This window comes from Emydura macquarii, unplaced genomic scaffold (assembly GCF_026122565.2).
Source record: "Emydura macquarii macquarii isolate MOO-44397 ecotype Brisbane River unplaced genomic scaffold, CSIRO-AGI_Emac_v2 contig_3517, whole genome shotgun sequence".
NCBI lineage: Eukaryota > Metazoa > Chordata > Testudines > Chelidae > Emydura > Emydura macquarii.
This window is the reverse complement of record NW_027133654.1, coordinates 5,776,237-5,794,151: the sequence shown is the minus strand read 5'-3', so window position 1 is coordinate 5,794,151 and position 17,915 is coordinate 5,776,237. Positions and strand designations below refer to the sequence as shown.

Below are 17,915 nucleotides of genomic sequence, written 5' to 3'. Positions count from 1 at the left end.
GGTCACCATAAACACATTCAGAAAATCAATCAGTCAAGCTAACCACAACAAAAGCAGCCTGACCCACCACCAGTAACACATTGCCTGGGTTTGGATGGGAGAGAAAATCAATGTCCTTCCCACACTCTTCTGGAAAAACCTTGCAGCTGCTTTCAAGGCCACTAAATTCAGAGCCTGTTAGTCCACAGGTAAGCATATTACAAAAATCAATGACCTCTTCCTGAAAACCCTTATCATGAGCCCCTTCTCATTTAAAAGTGGAGATTGTCATCTTGACTGCCTTCTCTGATCGCAGATGTTCAGATAAGAAGAGGTGGTTTCTAAAGACCAGCTTTTAAAGGGTATTTAAATGCCTAAAGATGGAGAAAAACACTTTTGAAAATCCCAGTAGGGGCCTAAACACCCAGTGAAATCAAGGATTTCAAGTGTACACGCTTTTCTCAACGGCCCAAAGGGCTCAAAACTCACTTGACATTGTCTGATGAAGGCAGCGAGTCTCATGTAACAATGACTCCTGCAGCTGGGGCGCTAAGAAAACAGGACATCGCCTGGGACTGGCGAGCAAAATCACAAGAGTGGGCAACAGCCTAACGATCACGAGACGTTAGCAAACACACGCCACGCGTGTTCCCAGGCCATACAAGCCCCTTACAGTCTAGTCTAGCCTAGCAGACGGGGGCTGGTTCCAAAGACACCCGGCCTGGCTCTAAGGCCATGACCCAAAATTGCACCCCGCCTCCAAAGGAAGAGAAGACTCCTCCAGGGGCTGCTTGACACACACTTATTTCCAGCAGCCCCGCGAGAGGCAGGGCACGTTGTCTTATGAGCGTTGTCTGGCAAGGCCCCGGTCCCGGGCTGGGTGCCACCTTAATAAGCAAGCCTCGGTCAATGGCTGCGAGCGCGCCGCTCCTGGCCGCGCCCGGAACGCGGCTGAGCCTGACGGGCGCGAGACGCCAGCCCGGGCCGGGCCCGGAAAGGAGGCGGCGGCGCGAGCGCGCCCCAGGAGGCGCAGCAGCAGCAGCTGCAGTTCTGGGGCCCGCGCGCGTGACACAGGCTCGTGCCGCCCTTAAAGCGCGCGGGGGGCGTCCCTGGGCCCGAGTCACCCTTCGTCATGGCCAAGCACGTCTTCCTCACCGGACCCCCAGGTAACCCGGCTCGGCCCGCCCCGCCCCGCCACTGCGGGGATTCGGCGGGCGCCTGCAGGAGCAGGGGGCTGGCGCGGCTCTGTCTGGGTGGAGGCCGGGGCTGGGCAGGCTGCTGGGGAGCCGCAGCAGCGGCGCGCTGGCCCCAGCTCATCAGCCCTGGTTATTGCAGCGATCACCCGCCTCCTCCTCCTCAGGTGCAGCAGGAGTCACCGGCTCCCTCCCGGGGTCCGGGAATGCGTTGGAGCCTGGGGCCCTGCTTGTCCCTCCCCTTCCGAACTGGACATTTTGGCCTCCGCCTCCTTACCCTCTGGCAAACTCTCTGCCTAGAGGCATTTAACCAGCCTTTAGGGCAGTTTAGTCTGGTAAATATCCAGATTAGTTACCCCAGTCTAAATGCAATTTACTGCATCTGCAGTGGTGGGTTGCAGCCACTGTAACTAAATCCCTCACTTACACAGGGTGTTGTGTGCAGATCAGCCATGTATCTACTGGGTTCTCAACCTGAGGCACTGTAAATGAGTGAGGGGTTTCTTATTTTTGGTAATTACCTTGATTTCTCAAATTCTCCATTGAAACACCCAGCAAAAACCTGTAAGAGAGTTCACAAGAGAGTACACCATATTAAGGAGAATACAAAACCTGTTTTTAAATTAATCTAGTCTTATGGCAAATAAGTGATCTGCAATTTGCATCTCTAAATCTCACTTTTCTTGCTATCAGTTATTTAGGTCAGAACTGTTGAATTCACTAAATTTAGACCATAAATAGACTTTTATCCAAAACAAATTAATACCATGTGACTTGAATTTCCAGGCACTATTCTTTTTCTGTTTCCCTAGGTCTTGTCCTGCATTTGGGTCTTGGCAAATTCCTAGACAACTAAGCCCACATTAATTAAACGACAAGCATTAGTAATTTCCGTAACTTAATTATAATGACTGAGCATATTCAGTCTAAATAATGTAGTTATGGTGCAATTTCATTGTTCCTCTATTCTGAGTCGGTAATTAGAATCCCGAATGATCATGAGTTAAAGAGGACTGAGTACTTTATCATGGCAAGGGAATCTGATTATTGCTGAGGTAAAACGGACAGAAATACAATTGCTGTTTTGTTACAAGTTTAATTAATAAACCACCAATTCTTATTGCTTAGCTATCAGATTCAGGAAATGAGATTATATGACCTGATTCTCCACTGCTTTGTGCCTTCCGTAGTTATTTACATCTGTATAGAGTGGGCATAAAAACCAGATCAGAGTGGTAGCACATACACCCACTTTGCACAGGTATAAATAACTACAGAAGGTGCAAGATAATAGAGAATCAAGCCCCCTCTGTCTGGAGAGTGCCTAAGGTTGCTTAGACCTCATTTATGCTGGTTTAATTACGTGTGATTTTTAAATTGATCCAGGTAAAGCAATACACTCTCCCTCTCCCCCCAAATGTACTTACATTGGTTTAAATTGTGTTTGGATCCATTTAGTTTGTGTTGGTAAACTACTGAATTAAAATGACTAAATTACAGATTTAAAATCTATTTAGTTACACCAGTGCAACTTGTCTCATGTAGACAAGGCCTCCGAGTGCTGAAGAAGCTGATACTGCCATACCGGGCAAGCTGTAAAATAGATGAGACTGGTATTTGAGGATAAAATGACTGCTATCTTTATTACGCAGCGAGGAAGCTCTTTGGAGCAGTCCTTTTGTTCTGTGTTTGTACAGCACCTAGCACATGGGGGTCCTGGGCCATGGCTAGGGCTCCTAGGCACTACTGTGATACAAATAATAATTATGCTAGTATGTACAAAACACAATAGAAGACTATGGGCAAGATTTTTTTAAAGTATTTAGGTGCCTAAAGATGCAGATAGGCACCCATTTGTATTTTCAAATGTGCCTAGAGCCCAGATCTTCAGAGGTATTGAGACTCGTAACTTCCATTAAATCATTAAAATCAACTGTCAGGAGCCTCAATGCCTTTGAGGATCTGGGCCTAGGTGTCCAACCCTTATGAAATTAGGCATGTGGGCACTTTTTCAGCTCCCACTAGATGCCTGCCTGTGTTGTTAGGCACCTAAATACCTTTAAAAACGTGGCCCAAAATCTCTGCCTCCAGGAGTTTAAAGGTCTGCTCCGTCAGCTGCCTGACACTTTGCAGGATTGATCCATAAATAAATCTGCTTCGACAGCACAGTTTACTGGTATGATCAAAAGGATGAAATAATGACACCGGTTTTTGTGTGAGATGGAGGTATATTTGAGTTTAAAATAAGAGACTGCCAAGAGGTGTATTTGTGATGTGGCCAGGAGGGACAGTTCCATTGTGGGATTGGAGAGAACATCTGGAAAATTGCCAGCATTCACTTAGAGGAAGAGGCACTTCAAATACAATTTGCCCTCCAGTGGTGGGGTATGTGGTGAGAAGGATTTCTAGATCCAATTGGGGATGGATGAATGGATTATTTTACCGCCTGTTTGTTTAGAAGTTTATTCCTTTCAGTGAAAGTCATTTTGTCTTCTAGTGCCTGATTTTCAGAGGCAATGAGCACTTCGCGCTCCTATGAGGTCAATGGGAGCTGCAGATGCTCAGCATCTGTGAAAATCCACCCCCTAGGGAATACAGTTATTTTTAACCATTTCCTCTAAAGATAAGATGAACTCAGACCTTTTTGACAACAAGATAACAAATGGTACTGGAATAAAGGGAGATTGTGTATGACAGAGGCCAACAAACCTTCAAAATATAATTTGAAACCTGAACCTCAGGAAACCTGACCTCTCTTTATTCTTTTTTCCTTCTCCAGGATAAAAAGTTTTTTAATATTTGGAGAAATCAGAATTAGGAAAAACATCAATCGGTATAAAATGTGTGTTGCCAGTCATCTGTCTGCCAAATGTGATTGCTGCCTCAGAATTGGCAAGTTTAAAACCAGGCTCTATGCTTCGCTTGCACTAATAATGGGCACTTTCTTATTTTAGGGATTGGAAAGACTACATTGATCCAGAAAGCCACTGAAGCTTTAAAATCCTTAGGGGTCCCTATTGATGGATTTTACACAGAGGAAGTCAGAGAAGGTGGCAGGAGAATAGGATTTGATGTCGTCACTTTGTCTGGAAGACGAGGAACTTTATCTAGAGTTGGGTACTGATGTTTTAATAGATTAAGGTGGTTTCTGCTTTAGGGGCAGTCCTGCAAGACCCTTCATGTGTCAAATGCCCCTTGAAGTCCATGGGATTTCCACATGCAAAGGGCTTTCAGGATCGAGTTCTTTGTCTGTTGGTCTCTGGGTCTGATTTACTGTTACCCTTCACTTTTGGTACACATTTGTATCGCTGCCAAATAGCCTAAAAAACCTATCAATTCAGAATGGTTCTCAGACTTTCCATAGGTGCAGAGAAGCAATGAAGTGGGTCCTCTGACTTCAGAGAGGGCTCTGAGTTCCTGTAGTACAATAGAACATGCTAGCTGATTTCACAATCCCAGACACTTTTTTCAAGTTGGAAGGAAAACAACTTGCTTCCTCCAATTACTTTTTAAGGGAGAGAATTGATGAGCAGGAATCAAAGAAAATAAGTTCAGATAAGCTGTCTACAATAAGCTACTGACTGCCCCATAAATCCCACAACTGGTGTTTTAACTAGGCAAGTATTTCAGATCCTGTGTAGGAGGTATAAAACACATAGGAGTTCAAAGTCACTAGACATATTCTCAGCATTTAATACTCCATGCAAAATTTTGGCCTCTTTGACCCTGTTATCTGTCTTTCTGCACGTTTAATATCACATTTAGATGACGTGAGTGACGTACGATAGCGTGCCTATATAGTAGGAGGAAAAGCTGTATATATTCTGTTTTGACATCTGCAGCATGTGTAATATAGGCGTTTTTTTGGGGGGAAGAGGAATTCTAAGGGAATTCTGGCTTATTAGATAACCGCTCTCATTAGCCCAGTTAAAACTATTCCAGCAATTTTTCAGTATGTTCATGGTTCATGTTATTTACAAGAATTTTTTTGTTTTGTAAATTCAGTTCTGATTCTTCTACCGCAAGACATGAATATCGTGTTGGACAATACGTAGTAGACCTGGTTTCATTTGAGCACTTGGTACTTCCTGTGCTGAGAAACGTGAGTATTTTATGAAAGCTTCTGTAAATCAAGTATGACAAACAGAGGGTATGTCTATGGGGCTGTGGCAGTGTCGGTGCTCCTGGATCGATGCCGTGGGATCAATTGAGTGGGCAGTGGAGATGCACTCAAGTGCTCTTCCCAGGTGACGCCGTAAATGCACCCCTGCAAAAAGTGTAAGGCTGCATCGACTGGAGGGCGTTTCCAGTAGGGACGCCGTAGCAAGTCAGTTAGTAAGTCGACGGGAGATACACAAGCTATGTACTGTAGAATGCGTATCTCCCATCGACCCAGCGCGGCGGCATAGACCAGGCCAGAGTGTTATCAGAAGGCCTGATAGGTTATGTTGTTGGGCAGCAATAATGACTCTTGTTTTAGGTTTGGCTGTCCTGTACTCACTGTAGGACCTGAAGGGGGGAAGAGCGGATCTCCTGTGATCTGTGTGACTTTCAGGAGATCCCTTTGCCTCCTCAAAACCACTCTTCCTGGCCTCCCATCCCTCTGGCAGCATGTCTCATAGAAGCACCCTTATGACTGCACCATATCAGCTGTGTCAGGAAGCCACAATCTTGGATATTAGAGGATGCAGCAGCAGAGCTTGCTGTGGTGAACTGTTGTTTCAATTCATTCCTGCACCCACTAAATGTTTGGATGCCTCCTTCTTGCAGAGCTCCAGTGAAGGAGTTTCCATGGAATTGCAGGAAGGGGAACTTACTGCAGAACCAGAACTAGTCCTCTCCTTTGCTGTGATCCACTTTTCTAGCTTTCCTTTTCCTATGGAAGTGGAGAGACTGTTTCTGGCGGAAGCAGTGTTTGTTTGTTTGGTTTTTTTTAAATCACTGTTTTCTTTTTTAATTACCCTTGTTTCAAGATACTTGCAGACTTGTTACATCTTCAGTTGCTGATAGTAACTTGAGAATCTGTTGCAGCTTGCAGAGCACTTGGGCTGGATCAGTGTGAGACTTCTGTTGTTTTTAAATTTCCATTCTAAAGGTATCATCTGCTCAAGGCACATTCCCTGGTACAAGTGTTGTCAACATAGGTTTAAAGAATTTTTGCCACCAGTGTAAACTGGGGTCTGGATTTATAAGTTCTATTTCCAGTCTCCATACACACAGTAATGGGAACAATGTTTCGTCACTTATGAAATTTATTGCTGACAAAATGTGCACAGCCAGGTGTCTGAAGTGTAACACAATGAAATGGCTTAATGCCTCCAATGCGTGTGTTCCTTTGTGCTCCATCCTCCTCTTTCCTCCCTTCACATGCTATTTGAAATTTGCTTGAATCATCTGTGAGATAAGTAGGTGATAGCATGTCAGATACTGCGCTTGTAATGAATAATAGATAACCTCCTTATTGGAATTGCTGCTCTCCCACTCCTCACCTCAAAATTAAACCATAACAGATATTTTGTCAGCAACTTCAAGTAAACCGTGCAACAGCTGCTGAGACCACTACTCAAGAAATCCTTTGATGGTGATTTAACTACTTTGCTAAAACCAGGTTAGGCTATAGGAGAAGAGAATTTTGCAAGGCACCTAGAGAGGACAGGGAAACAGAGTGGGGTAGGGGAAAAAATAAGGTGAGGTTTTGGCCTAACACTTTGGAGAAGGAACAAAAATACAACCGTCTGGCAACAAAGAGGCTTGAAGGAATGTAAAGGGGGCAGGATGATAAAGGAGAGAAAAAGATATGAGCCATATTTACAGGTTTTTTTAGTTTTAGTTTTAAAAGAGAACCCTCACTTATCATAAACTTAATCGGTGGGAAAAGACCTCACTGAACAAGAGCTGCACTTCATATACTTATAAATGATGATGTAACAGTGAATTATTTAATAATACAAATTCAACACAGCTCTTACTAAAAGGAATCTAGTAGCATTCACTTTGCAGCAAAGTAGAAATACAAGAATTAAAAGGGAGGGTAGGTATTGCAGAAGGGTGGCTAGCTAGTAGAAGTATAATACTACAAATAATCTTAGATGGTTACCAGTACGTCTACAGGGATCTCATTAATATTTTTGTAGGGACTAGGGGAAAGCAGCATATCCAGATAGTCAAAGCCGTTTTTAGTGGACAATTTGTAGAAATAACAAAATATATCCAATATTAATCTCTCTGAATCCCAAGGCCCACTACAGTTTACTGGAAAGTGTAGAATGTCAGTTTGGCGTTTGGATTAGCCTGCTTTGAACACAGAGCATCTTGAAACAGATAGGTGCTACTTAACATATTTGTGGGACAGCTTAGACTCTACAGGCTGACTGCCACTGATTTCACTGGGAAAGAGAATGGATGCTAAAGTGAGTTCTGCTTGGGCCTCTGGAAACTTCACCTGAAGGGACTGTACAAAGTGGAAGATCCATTTCTTAGCACTTTTCCGAGTGGCAGGTATTTGGCTTTTCAGTTCACTGATCTGTGAAAGGGTTTTAGATAGAACTACCCCACCCAGCAGGGACTCAGACGTCAGTAGGGACTCCGCTCTGAAAGGTTTTAGGAAATCTGTTATGTAGTGCATCCATTTTCATAGGAGCTAACATTTTCTGTCTTCACAAGGGACAACATGTAGACTGGTTTCTCCTTAAGTTACATACATAGCTGATGTCTGCACTTATTCATGAATAAACAGTGAAGTTTTGATTTAGGTTGATTTTCTCCTTACAGACATAAATAACAGAACTTGATTTTTCAGTTAATTGCCTCAGATGAGGGTGGTGAGCTTGCTTTCATCTAATTTGTAGCCCGTCAGCTTCCTGTACTTTGTTCGTTTATGTGCCCACTTAAAAAAAAAATTGTTGTGAAGCGAATGGATGGAACATCAAGCTCCTGTACTACCAATGGCACGCATATTACAGTCTGGGAACCCCTGCCCTAATTGTACGTGTATTTATCTGTTGACCCATGCAAATGCATAGTTTTGTGGGTGTAAACGCAGCTTTGAAAACCTAGTGCCCCTCAGATTTAACTACATGCAAAAATTCTGTCATGTCTCTGCCAAGTGGTAGCAGATGTTGAGGCCTTGCATGTCAGTTTCCTTGGGAGGAGAAATCAGTAACTTGGAGTCTGAGGTATTTTCTTATTGTAACTAGTTATTTATACTATATACACCAGAGGTGGTCACAAACAACATGCAGACACCCTCCTCTTTCTAAAATCTTAGCCCAAAAACTAATGACTGTTCATAAGAAGCAACTCTTCACCAAGAATTGACTCTAGTTAGGGAGATTAAGGTGGAGAGCGAACTGTCCTTCTGTTTCCAATGGTTTCCCCTGCAAAAGAACCTACATCACAAAATGAACAACAATATACTACATCTGCAAAGATTCTATGCTGTTCACATGCTAAGAAAAATAACTTGTGAGATTGTGTAACTACTCCATCTGGTGATTCCTGCCATAAAAATGCAAATCCCAGCCTAGGAACAACTGTTGACTCCTCTTTTCTTCCCATCTGGGATCCTGTTGCTTTGCTAGGTAACAGGCTGGCTGGCTGGCTGCTGGCAACTTTAGTGACTGGGGTGATAGGCTTTTCTGCTCTTATGCTCCAGCAATATTTCAAAGAAATTTCTCCTGAACTGGTTTCTTCTTGGAGACACTTTTCCCACAGAGAAGAGTGGCTCTTATTTCAGTCTTGATTTGTTCCTGCTTTTTAATCCATTTGTGTATCTTCCCTATAGGCTGATCTTGGCAGTGACACAGGGAAAAAGGTGTATGTAATGGATGAGATTGGTAAAATGGAACTCTTCAGCCGGTCTTTTATTCAAGCCGTTCGTCAAACTCTGACTGGTTCAGGGACCACAATACTTGGAACTATACCAATACCTAAAGGCAAGCCATTGGGTCTTGTGGAAGAAATAAGAAGTCGGAAGGATGTTAAGGTGTTCAATGTAAGTAATTTCAGATATCTTGAGCCTTTCACCTCTAGGTCACCAGTGTGACTCTGGCTCAGTGTGAAAGACCAGCTATTGCTATCCGTGGATACCTGTTGGATAATCCCTGTGAAATGAATGTAGTGGTCTCATTTGAGTTCTTAATGGGCAGATGTTCACATCACATACAAAAAAGCACAGTGGGCATTTTTTTCTGGCAGACTCTCACCAGAGAAACTAGATACTGAATGGGTCTGTCAAAATAATATTAGTATTGTTGTTTCTAGTGTTCCTGTCACCATGCCATGAAAGTGCCAGATCAACATTCATTCATTCTTTAAAGTATAGTTCATATTGAAAATTGGCCTGCAGAACCTTTGCCACCAATGATGATGTGTGAGAAGGAAAGAACCTAGCTTGACACAGAGCTCAAGTTGAGTTTGCAGGATTGGTAATTAGAGGAGAAAGAAGGCATCGATTTTTTTTTTTTTTTTTTTTTTTTTTTCTCCTTGTAAATGGAGCATGCTGGAGTCCCAGAGACACAATAACCGAGAGCCCATTACGCTATTGTTACAACACTTAGTTTTCATAGACTTGTAGACTTTAATGTTAGAAGGGACCAATATAATCACCTAGTCTGACCACCTGCATAATGCAGGCCACAGAACCTCACCCACCCACTCCTGTAGGTTTAAAGACTTCAAGGTACAGAGAATCCACCAGCAAGTGTCTGCTTATAGAACTGCTCTTTAATGCTCTGCAAATCAAGTGTAGACAAATTCTCAAATCCTTATCCTAACAGTTGTATAGTCTCCTTATAAAAATACCAGTTTAACAGGTTTAAGTATCCAGAAATGCGCTAGATGCTTAACAAAATAAGCCAAAAAAATTGGTCCCTTCAGTTTAATTTTGTTTACTGAAAGTAGCACACACGATTAGGCCATATTTCCAGAACAGAACAATGGACTCTTATGAACTACAAAAATGCAATAATTGTGTCTAGTCAGAAAACTAAGATGCACCAAGAGAATGTTTTAGTGCAATACACCATTCAGAGTGATACCAGTGTGTTGCAGTTCACGATTAGGGTGATGCAAATTATGATGAGAGCTTACAATATTTTGTGTACTTCATAATTAAGACAATGAATAAGTACAAGAAGTTATTATTTTGATGCTGCTTTATATGCTGAATGATCTTATTTAGTGTGTGCTGTTTGAAGCACACAGTGAAAAATGTCTGCCTTACTGTGCCATCAGCTCCCCTAAATATTCACTTATATTGTCAAATGTTATGTCGTTGTGTGAAATTATACTAATGAGATTGGATGGTGCTCCCCCCCTCCCACATTGGCGATATGACACACTTGATAAATTGTGCCCTGCATCTGCAGCATCAACTGCAAGTAATCCATCACCACCTTCACCTGCTAGTCATCAGCCAAACTGTGTGTGCTTTAATATCTGCTCACTTTAAAACCTGGGAGAGCCACATTTCTTCTTGGTAGCAGACCATATTCCTCACTGAACATTACTACATCACTCATGCCATCTCCTCCTATGCCTCAGCAGACTTCTAGACACCAGGCCATCTCCTTTCACTACTGAAGTCAATTGGGATTTTGCTGTTGCCTTTATTGGGATTAGGACTACTTTATCATGTTCTCCGAGAAAGTCAGCAGTCTGTTTGCACTGCTAGGACCATGATGTACAGCTGTTCCCATTTTGATTGTGGAAAACTCCTTACTTAATCCATTAGCTAAAGCACAGGGGATAAGAAATGTAACAGACTGTGATGGTTCCCAAGTTACAGGGGCCTAATGTACTGAACCATCATCTAGCAGGATGTCTGCCTTGCATGTTAATATGAGTATACCTACCTCTTCGTTCCCTGTTGGTTCCAATTTGTGCATGAAGCAGGAACAGAAGCTGTCTGCAGTGTGGCAGCTGTTCTGCTGGCTACAGTAAGCAATACATTACCATCTCCATTCTTGAATGGCCATAACATATAGAAGGACTTAGAATGCCCCAGCAGCTCTTGCTCAGCCAAGTAGCATCAACCAGGTAGACTGTACAGGTAGACAGGCATCTCCAAACCAGTTTTGTCCACCTTGTTGACTTCTTGTGGAATTAGGCCGTGTGTGTGGAATTTAGCATAGTTATCCCATATCCTTTGCTTAATCTCTTAATCGGAGTTCTGATGTCCAAAGCTGAGCGCACGAATGTTGCTGTTCTTTTGCACCATCACTGCCCTCTTGTGACCAGATCCTCAGCTGGTGTAAAGGGATGCAGTGCTACTAACTGCAGTTGAGCATCTAGCTCTTAGTATTTAACTTATTACCTCCTACAGCACTTTGGGGTGCATTAAGTATGAAAACTCCTGTATAACGAGGCATTTTTTTTTAGTGGTGGTGGCAGTAAGTACTACTTGTACTGTAGCATCTAGGAGCCTGAGTCATGGATCAGGGCCCCATTGTGCTAGATGCTGTACAAGCCCAGAACAAAGACTGTGTCCCTGCCCGCCCTCTCCCCCCCGCCTTCCACCTCCAAGAGCTGACACTGTATTGTTGCATAGTTCCATCTCTCTGAGGGAATTAAGTCTTCCCAGTGATACTGCAGGATGGTCCAACCGCATTGCCCATTTCCCTAGAACTTTTCCTTTATAGGCATAGTATCATAAATAGTTTTAAGGCCCAGGTTATACTCAGAATCTGGCTTGCATCCATTTTCTCCTTAAACCCTGCCTTTTTCTTTTCGTTTTGCGTCTGTGAAAAAACAGTAGTGAAGTTTTGGGTTTCTAGGGTGGGTGGTGGTGGTTTGTTTTTTTTATTTTGTGTTAAGAAAAGGACCGTCATCCATAGTTGGTTTCAGTGTGTGTGTGGGGGGGAAATATAGCCGCACCATACGTCAGGGCAATTAAACCATGGTGCAAGGCCCTCTGCATCACAGGAGGTTCGGAATCAGAGTCTACAGAAGTTAACATCTTTTGCTATAAACAATGCATGTTCTGACCCTGATATTCAGTCAACTTTAGTATGACATGGAGTAAAAGTGTTTATGGACTGTTAATACATCGACTTTATAAACCGTCCATCCATCATCATTCTTCATAAATTCAGTTTATTAGAGGTATATTTTTTTTTACCAGTATAATGAAATGCATCCATCAGAGCTGTATTTCTAATTTATAAAATCATCCCTCTGAAAACTGACCTTTTTCTAAGCCCCACACTTCTACCGTTTACTGAAAGCAACATTTCTCCCTTTCTAATTTTCACCTTGTCCCTTCTGTCGCAACATTTTCGTGGAGAAATTTTAAGGTAACAAAACACTTCCTTTCCTCTGTCTTCAGCTATCATCTTTAGTTATCTTGCATTTGGTTTCTGTGGCATCTGGTAACTACATGTCAAATCCTATTTGTATTGAGCCTAGTTAAATCAGAGGTACCAGACACAAAATCGTTAAAGTCAAATGCCCAACATGTTCCTGATCCATCTGTGTCAGTTTATTTTGATAAAAGTATTGAGGAATATGGATTTTTTTTTTTTTAGTCCACTTCTGTTTCCCCTTTTTCTTCTTGTGCTCAGAAGAGGAACGGGTTCCAAATAGAGATTTTTGCAAGTAGATCTTTCCCCAAGCATACCTGTCTTTTCATTGGGATAATTTACTTCATAGTGTTGCATCCATGGAATCTTGGTGATTTCTCTGTCTTACCCAAATTCTTTGTAACAACAGTGATATCCACAAACACTTTCAGCTCTCTGGATACAAATATAAACACTGACATTTCTAATATATAGTGTAAGCATAAGAGTTTTTTATTCTTCCATGTTGTTGTCTGGAAGTCAACCCACAACTTAGGACTTGACCATCTCCAGGGGCTAATAAGAGAAAAACATAAGTATAAAAGTATTGCAAAACAGTTGTGAAGATTTTCCAATCTATTATATATGTTTGTCAATATTTTCAGGTTTAGATAATTTCTTGCTGCATGTATGTACACAAAAACTTTAGCTACACAAGTATTTTACATGCCTTGAAAATATGGATATTGCTATTTTAAATGTTCAGAGGGTCACCTGAAAGTCAAGATATTTGGTGAAGTCAAGACATGTACTGTGGGATCAGAGCATGACTTACCTGTGTTGTTCACTGCACCATGTGTTCCACGATAAATATCTTGTAAGAGTGATTGCGTTTTGAGTGCCTCGCTCTGTATGTGTTTGTTACAGTGCTCTCAGAATGTTGGTCAACAAAAGTAACATTTTAAAGACTTCTCTCTCCCTCCTGTTTTCCGTGTCACTTTTTCAGTGGCCCATTATTGTAATCTGTTCCCTGGAAATAAAATGGCATAGATGGAAAGAACTGTGTCTCATTGCTAACTCTCTCTTCTGGTTCACAGTGTCTGTTGCCAGTATAAGAATGGCTATACTGGGTCAGACCAATGGTGCATCTAGCCAGTATCCTGTCTTTCGACAGTGGCCAATGCCAGGATTTACAGTTGACTTCAGCAATTACATATGGCTTCATTTAATGTATATAGTAGCAGAGTGAGATGTTTATATGTATAAAAAGAATATCTCTTTATTACTCTTTATTTCACCATTAACTATTGTATTGAAAGGGATATAGAGCCCTCATGGTTCAGGGGTTAAGCCAGTTCTCACTTAGTTTACAATGAGACCTTCATTGGTGGCAGATGGTCTTCCATCTGCCTACGTTGAGGTTTCTTACACTTGCCTCCTAAGCATTTGGTGCTGGCCACTATCAGAGATCAGATACTGGACTAGATAGACCATTGGTCTGATCCATTTATTGCAGTTATGTACAAGGGGTGAAATTCTAGCCCCACTAAAGTACCTACACTAAAACTCCCATTGACAAGTATTGTTTATGCACATTTGAAGTGCAAATACTTGCACATGCACAAGTTTTGGACATTGCACTCACAAAACCCAACAGTTGTACAGGCATAAGAATTGATCTGCTTTGTGCAGTGGTGTTTGCACTTGCAAAAGGCCTCTAAAAGTTGAGACAAGGTGAATGAGGTAATTATCTTGTATTGGACCACCTTCTGTTGGTGAAAGACACAAGCTTTTGAATTTACACAGAGCTCTTCAAGTTCTGACTTGTCTTTCACCAACAGAAGGCGGTCCAATAAAAGAGATTACCTCACCCACCTTGTCTCTCTAATAGCTGATGTTGGTCCCAACATCACCTAAACTTAATGACTAGTTTTTTAATTGTTTTTTTCAAAAAATTTTCTCCCAAATATTTTGATAAGCATAAGTATCTTAGCATCAAAACTGTGTTATACAATATTCAGTAGCTTGTTTTAATTCTTCACTGCAGAGGTGGTTGACATGAATAAGGCCCCCTTTTTTAAATGTAATCCTATCAAATAATGAAAGCACAAAAATCATTAGTATACCATATGTGAATGGTGTAAGGTATCTTGAAAAGGATTTCCAGTAATGGAGAAAGTATGTCATGGCTGTTTGAATGATTTGTCTGTCATTCCCCAGTGAATAATAATGCAAAATATCACTTGTATTTTCAATACTTTAAAGAATTACTCCAGCAGTTTATGTAGGTTTCTAAGTATAGCTTATGGGAGTAGTCTGTTTGCTGTAGGAAGCAAGAGGAAATATATGTTTCATAGAGTTATTCCTCTCCTAATATGGATATACATGCTGGACTTGATTGAAAAAAATAATTCAGGTGATAGTGAGGTGGTTATTCAAAGGGTACGCCAAATCCTAATACGTTAAAATTTTTATTTCCCCCACCTCCCCTTCTAGGTTACTAAAGAAAATAGAGAGAACATTTTACAAGATATTGTGACAACTGTGCAGAACTGCAGGAAATGAAGACCATTTCCTCATTTGTAACCGTATGCTCATCTAGAAATATGTTGGGGAGGCCCCCCATTCTATTCAAGCCAGAAGGAACTTTATCGTGTCTTCAGTATGAGCAGGACTGAGTCTATAGCACTCTAACATGTGAAAATGGGATAGTAGGCTTTTGTGTTTGTCTGTCAGTCTATAATTTTACTGAGTTCACAAGGTTAAAAAAGGACATGTCCTGGGATCTGAAAGTCAAGCAGATGATTCTGATGCCAATTACAGTAGTGCAAATCCAATTAACTATTACATTCATGGGAACTACTGATTTAGGTCCTGATCCTGCAACATGATGGTGAGGGGTAGTCAGCTGTGTTTACAACAATGTATTAAAATCAGTAGGACTCTGCACAGGGCCCACAGTCCTCCTGCACACTACACATTGCAGAACTGGAGACTGACATCTGTATAACAAAGCAAAATCTTGTGCAGACTACATTCTATCTGCTTTGTGCATTATCACCACCACTACCAGTGATCCAGGGCCACTACAAGAGTGCGCCTCAACTACCTCTGCACTCTGCCTCAGCTGGGTCAACATTATTAGCGATGATGAACAAAACAGAATAGCTTGATTCTCAGATCCCAGGATAAGTAAACTGAGCAAATGAGATCTGGAATCATAAGACAAATACACTGAGTTGTATTTTAGAGAAAAGATGTACTTTAAATTGCTCAGACAGAGCCTGATAGGAATGCTGCCTGTTCTGTGTTTATTTTCACAGTTTCTTATAGCCAAAACAAAAGTCTTCAGTACCATAGCTTTCTTAATAAAATCTTGACAGATGTTTTTCATAAATGTTTAAAATACCAATTTAGACTTAATGCTGCATTTGACTATCCAAGTTTAACAATCCATTATGGCTTATTGATGCTTAATGATTTCTGTTTGTTTCCTTTTGCAATCCTATGCATGGTTTTTGGTTAATGATGAAACAAGAAATGAGGGTATTAGACAACCTATATCCCCAGGAGGTTGTAAATGTGTTCAGGAAAAAAGCGTTCACCACTTAATCAGTCTTGCATGTCACAAACTAAATTTCCAGCCAGGTGCACTTTTGTCCTCATACAGCTTAAAGAGTTTTCTACTTCAAAGATTTAGGAATGGAAAGGACTGAATTCCTTCCTTTCTTGAGTAGACTGTAACAAATGCTAAAATAAACACTTTTGGTGAAAGGCATATGGAAACTTGCGAGTAGTTGGTCATTTACTTGGACACCAGCTCATAGATCTTCTGCTATTGGAGCATAACTATGTGTATGTATAGAGCCAGATTGTGACAGCCCTTTTGCAGGTGTCGGGGAGACTGTGGGGAGTATTCAAGGAGGTTCCTTCCTCTTCCCCCTACCCTGTGCAAGGGCCTGTTAGAAGTGAGTCCTGCCGTGGGCCACTGGAGGTGCACATCACCCCAAAAGGGGTGAGGCTAAGGCCCCGTTCTTTGCCTGGCCCACGTAGTACTCAGATTGCCTGGCTGGATTTACAAGCAAGTGTACCCCTCCACCCCCACTGTGTACTAGGGGGAGACTTCCTCCCAGAGCTCCCTATGGGCCTGTGCAGCTCTATACTACCCCAACACTGGGCTGTGCCTTAAAGACCTAGTTGATCCCATAATTAAACATCAGATGTCTACATTAGCTAGGAACAGTGGGCAACTCCAATCTGACACTTGAAATACTGCTGTTGGGTAGCCCAACCTTAGCCAAGACCAAACTTCACCTTACCCTGAAGTTCAACAAGTGCTGGCTCTGGCAGAGCAGGAGTGGGAGTAAGTTTCTCCACAGTGAATACCAAAGCCCTTGTCCTCAAGCGCTTGGATCTAGGGAATCAATAGGTATGTCTACACTGCAGTTAAAAACCCGCAACTGGCCCATGCCAGCTGACTTGGGCTCATGGGGCTTGGGTTGTGGGACTGTTTAATTGCAGTGTAGATGTTTGGGCTTGGGCTGGCACCCAAGCGCTAGGACCGTGCATGATGGGAGGGTCCCAGAGCTTGGGCTCCAGCCCAGTCCAGAACCCCGAAATGACATTTATTTGATAAAAGGTGTGATTCTTCCTTCTCTAAAGAGAGTGGACAGAATGGTTGCCAAATTTACCAGCTGCTTTCCCCATCACCTCTCTCAGCTGAAGAATCCTTTATTTGATTAAATAGCGTTTTCGATGTAAAAGGAAATAAGGAGCCAAATCTGACTTTTACTGAAGCTCGCTACCATTACTCAATCTCCCTTTCAGGAGCCTGTTTGTTTTCACACTGCTGTAATATCCCAGTTGTGCAATTGGTGTTAATATAATTGTCTTCTAGCATTGTTAGAGCTTTCTTGCTATTTTATTTTTTTACTTAGTTTTGTAGAGTTGTGACACTTTCCACTGCATTTGTAGAGTATCTAGTATGGTGGAGCCCTGCTCCTTTAGACTACTTCGTACACTTTATACTACCATTAATTTTTCCATGATAAATGTTAGCTAAGCCATGTGTCAAGCCCTGTTAGAATTCAGACACGTCTTGCAATAGAAGAACTCTTCATTTTGCTGCATTCTTAGATTTACACACCTCTCTACATAATCCCTCTGGGCTAGTCAGTGATATATAGGGTCATATTTTCAGCCATACTTGTGTGTGTTCCAAACTGGATGCACACAAACTTGTCTTAGCTAGCAGGTGTTTGCACCTGCAATCTTGTGTGCACACACTGCAGTGGTCCAGCCCAAAATATACCTTTATAATGTGGGTGTAACTGGACATCTACACCTATTCCCTGTGGTTTCTGGTATTTACACATAACTAACTTTAGGTTGAGGATAATAATGGGAATTTCCTTCTCAAAGTGAATTGGGAAAGAACACTGTTCTGCTTTGATAGCAGTTTTAT

General features: G+C 41.9%; 1 protein-coding gene across 1 annotated transcript; it reads left to right on the top strand.

Moving 5' to 3' along the window:
• Positions 1 to 909: 909 nt before the first annotated feature.
• NTPCR (nucleoside-triphosphatase, cancer-related) lies at positions 910 to 17,356 on the top strand. The gene is made up of 5 exons (XM_067535900.1): positions 910 to 1,145; positions 4,127 to 4,289; positions 5,178 to 5,274; positions 8,956 to 9,165; positions 14,948 to 17,356. Exons 1-5 carry the CDS (start codon positions 1,112 to 1,114, stop codon positions 15,014 to 15,016), a joined length of 573 nt encoding a protein of 190 aa, XP_067392001.1. The 5' UTR covers positions 910 to 1,111; the 3' UTR covers positions 15,017 to 17,356.
• Positions 17,357 to 17,915: the final 559 nt, after the last annotated feature.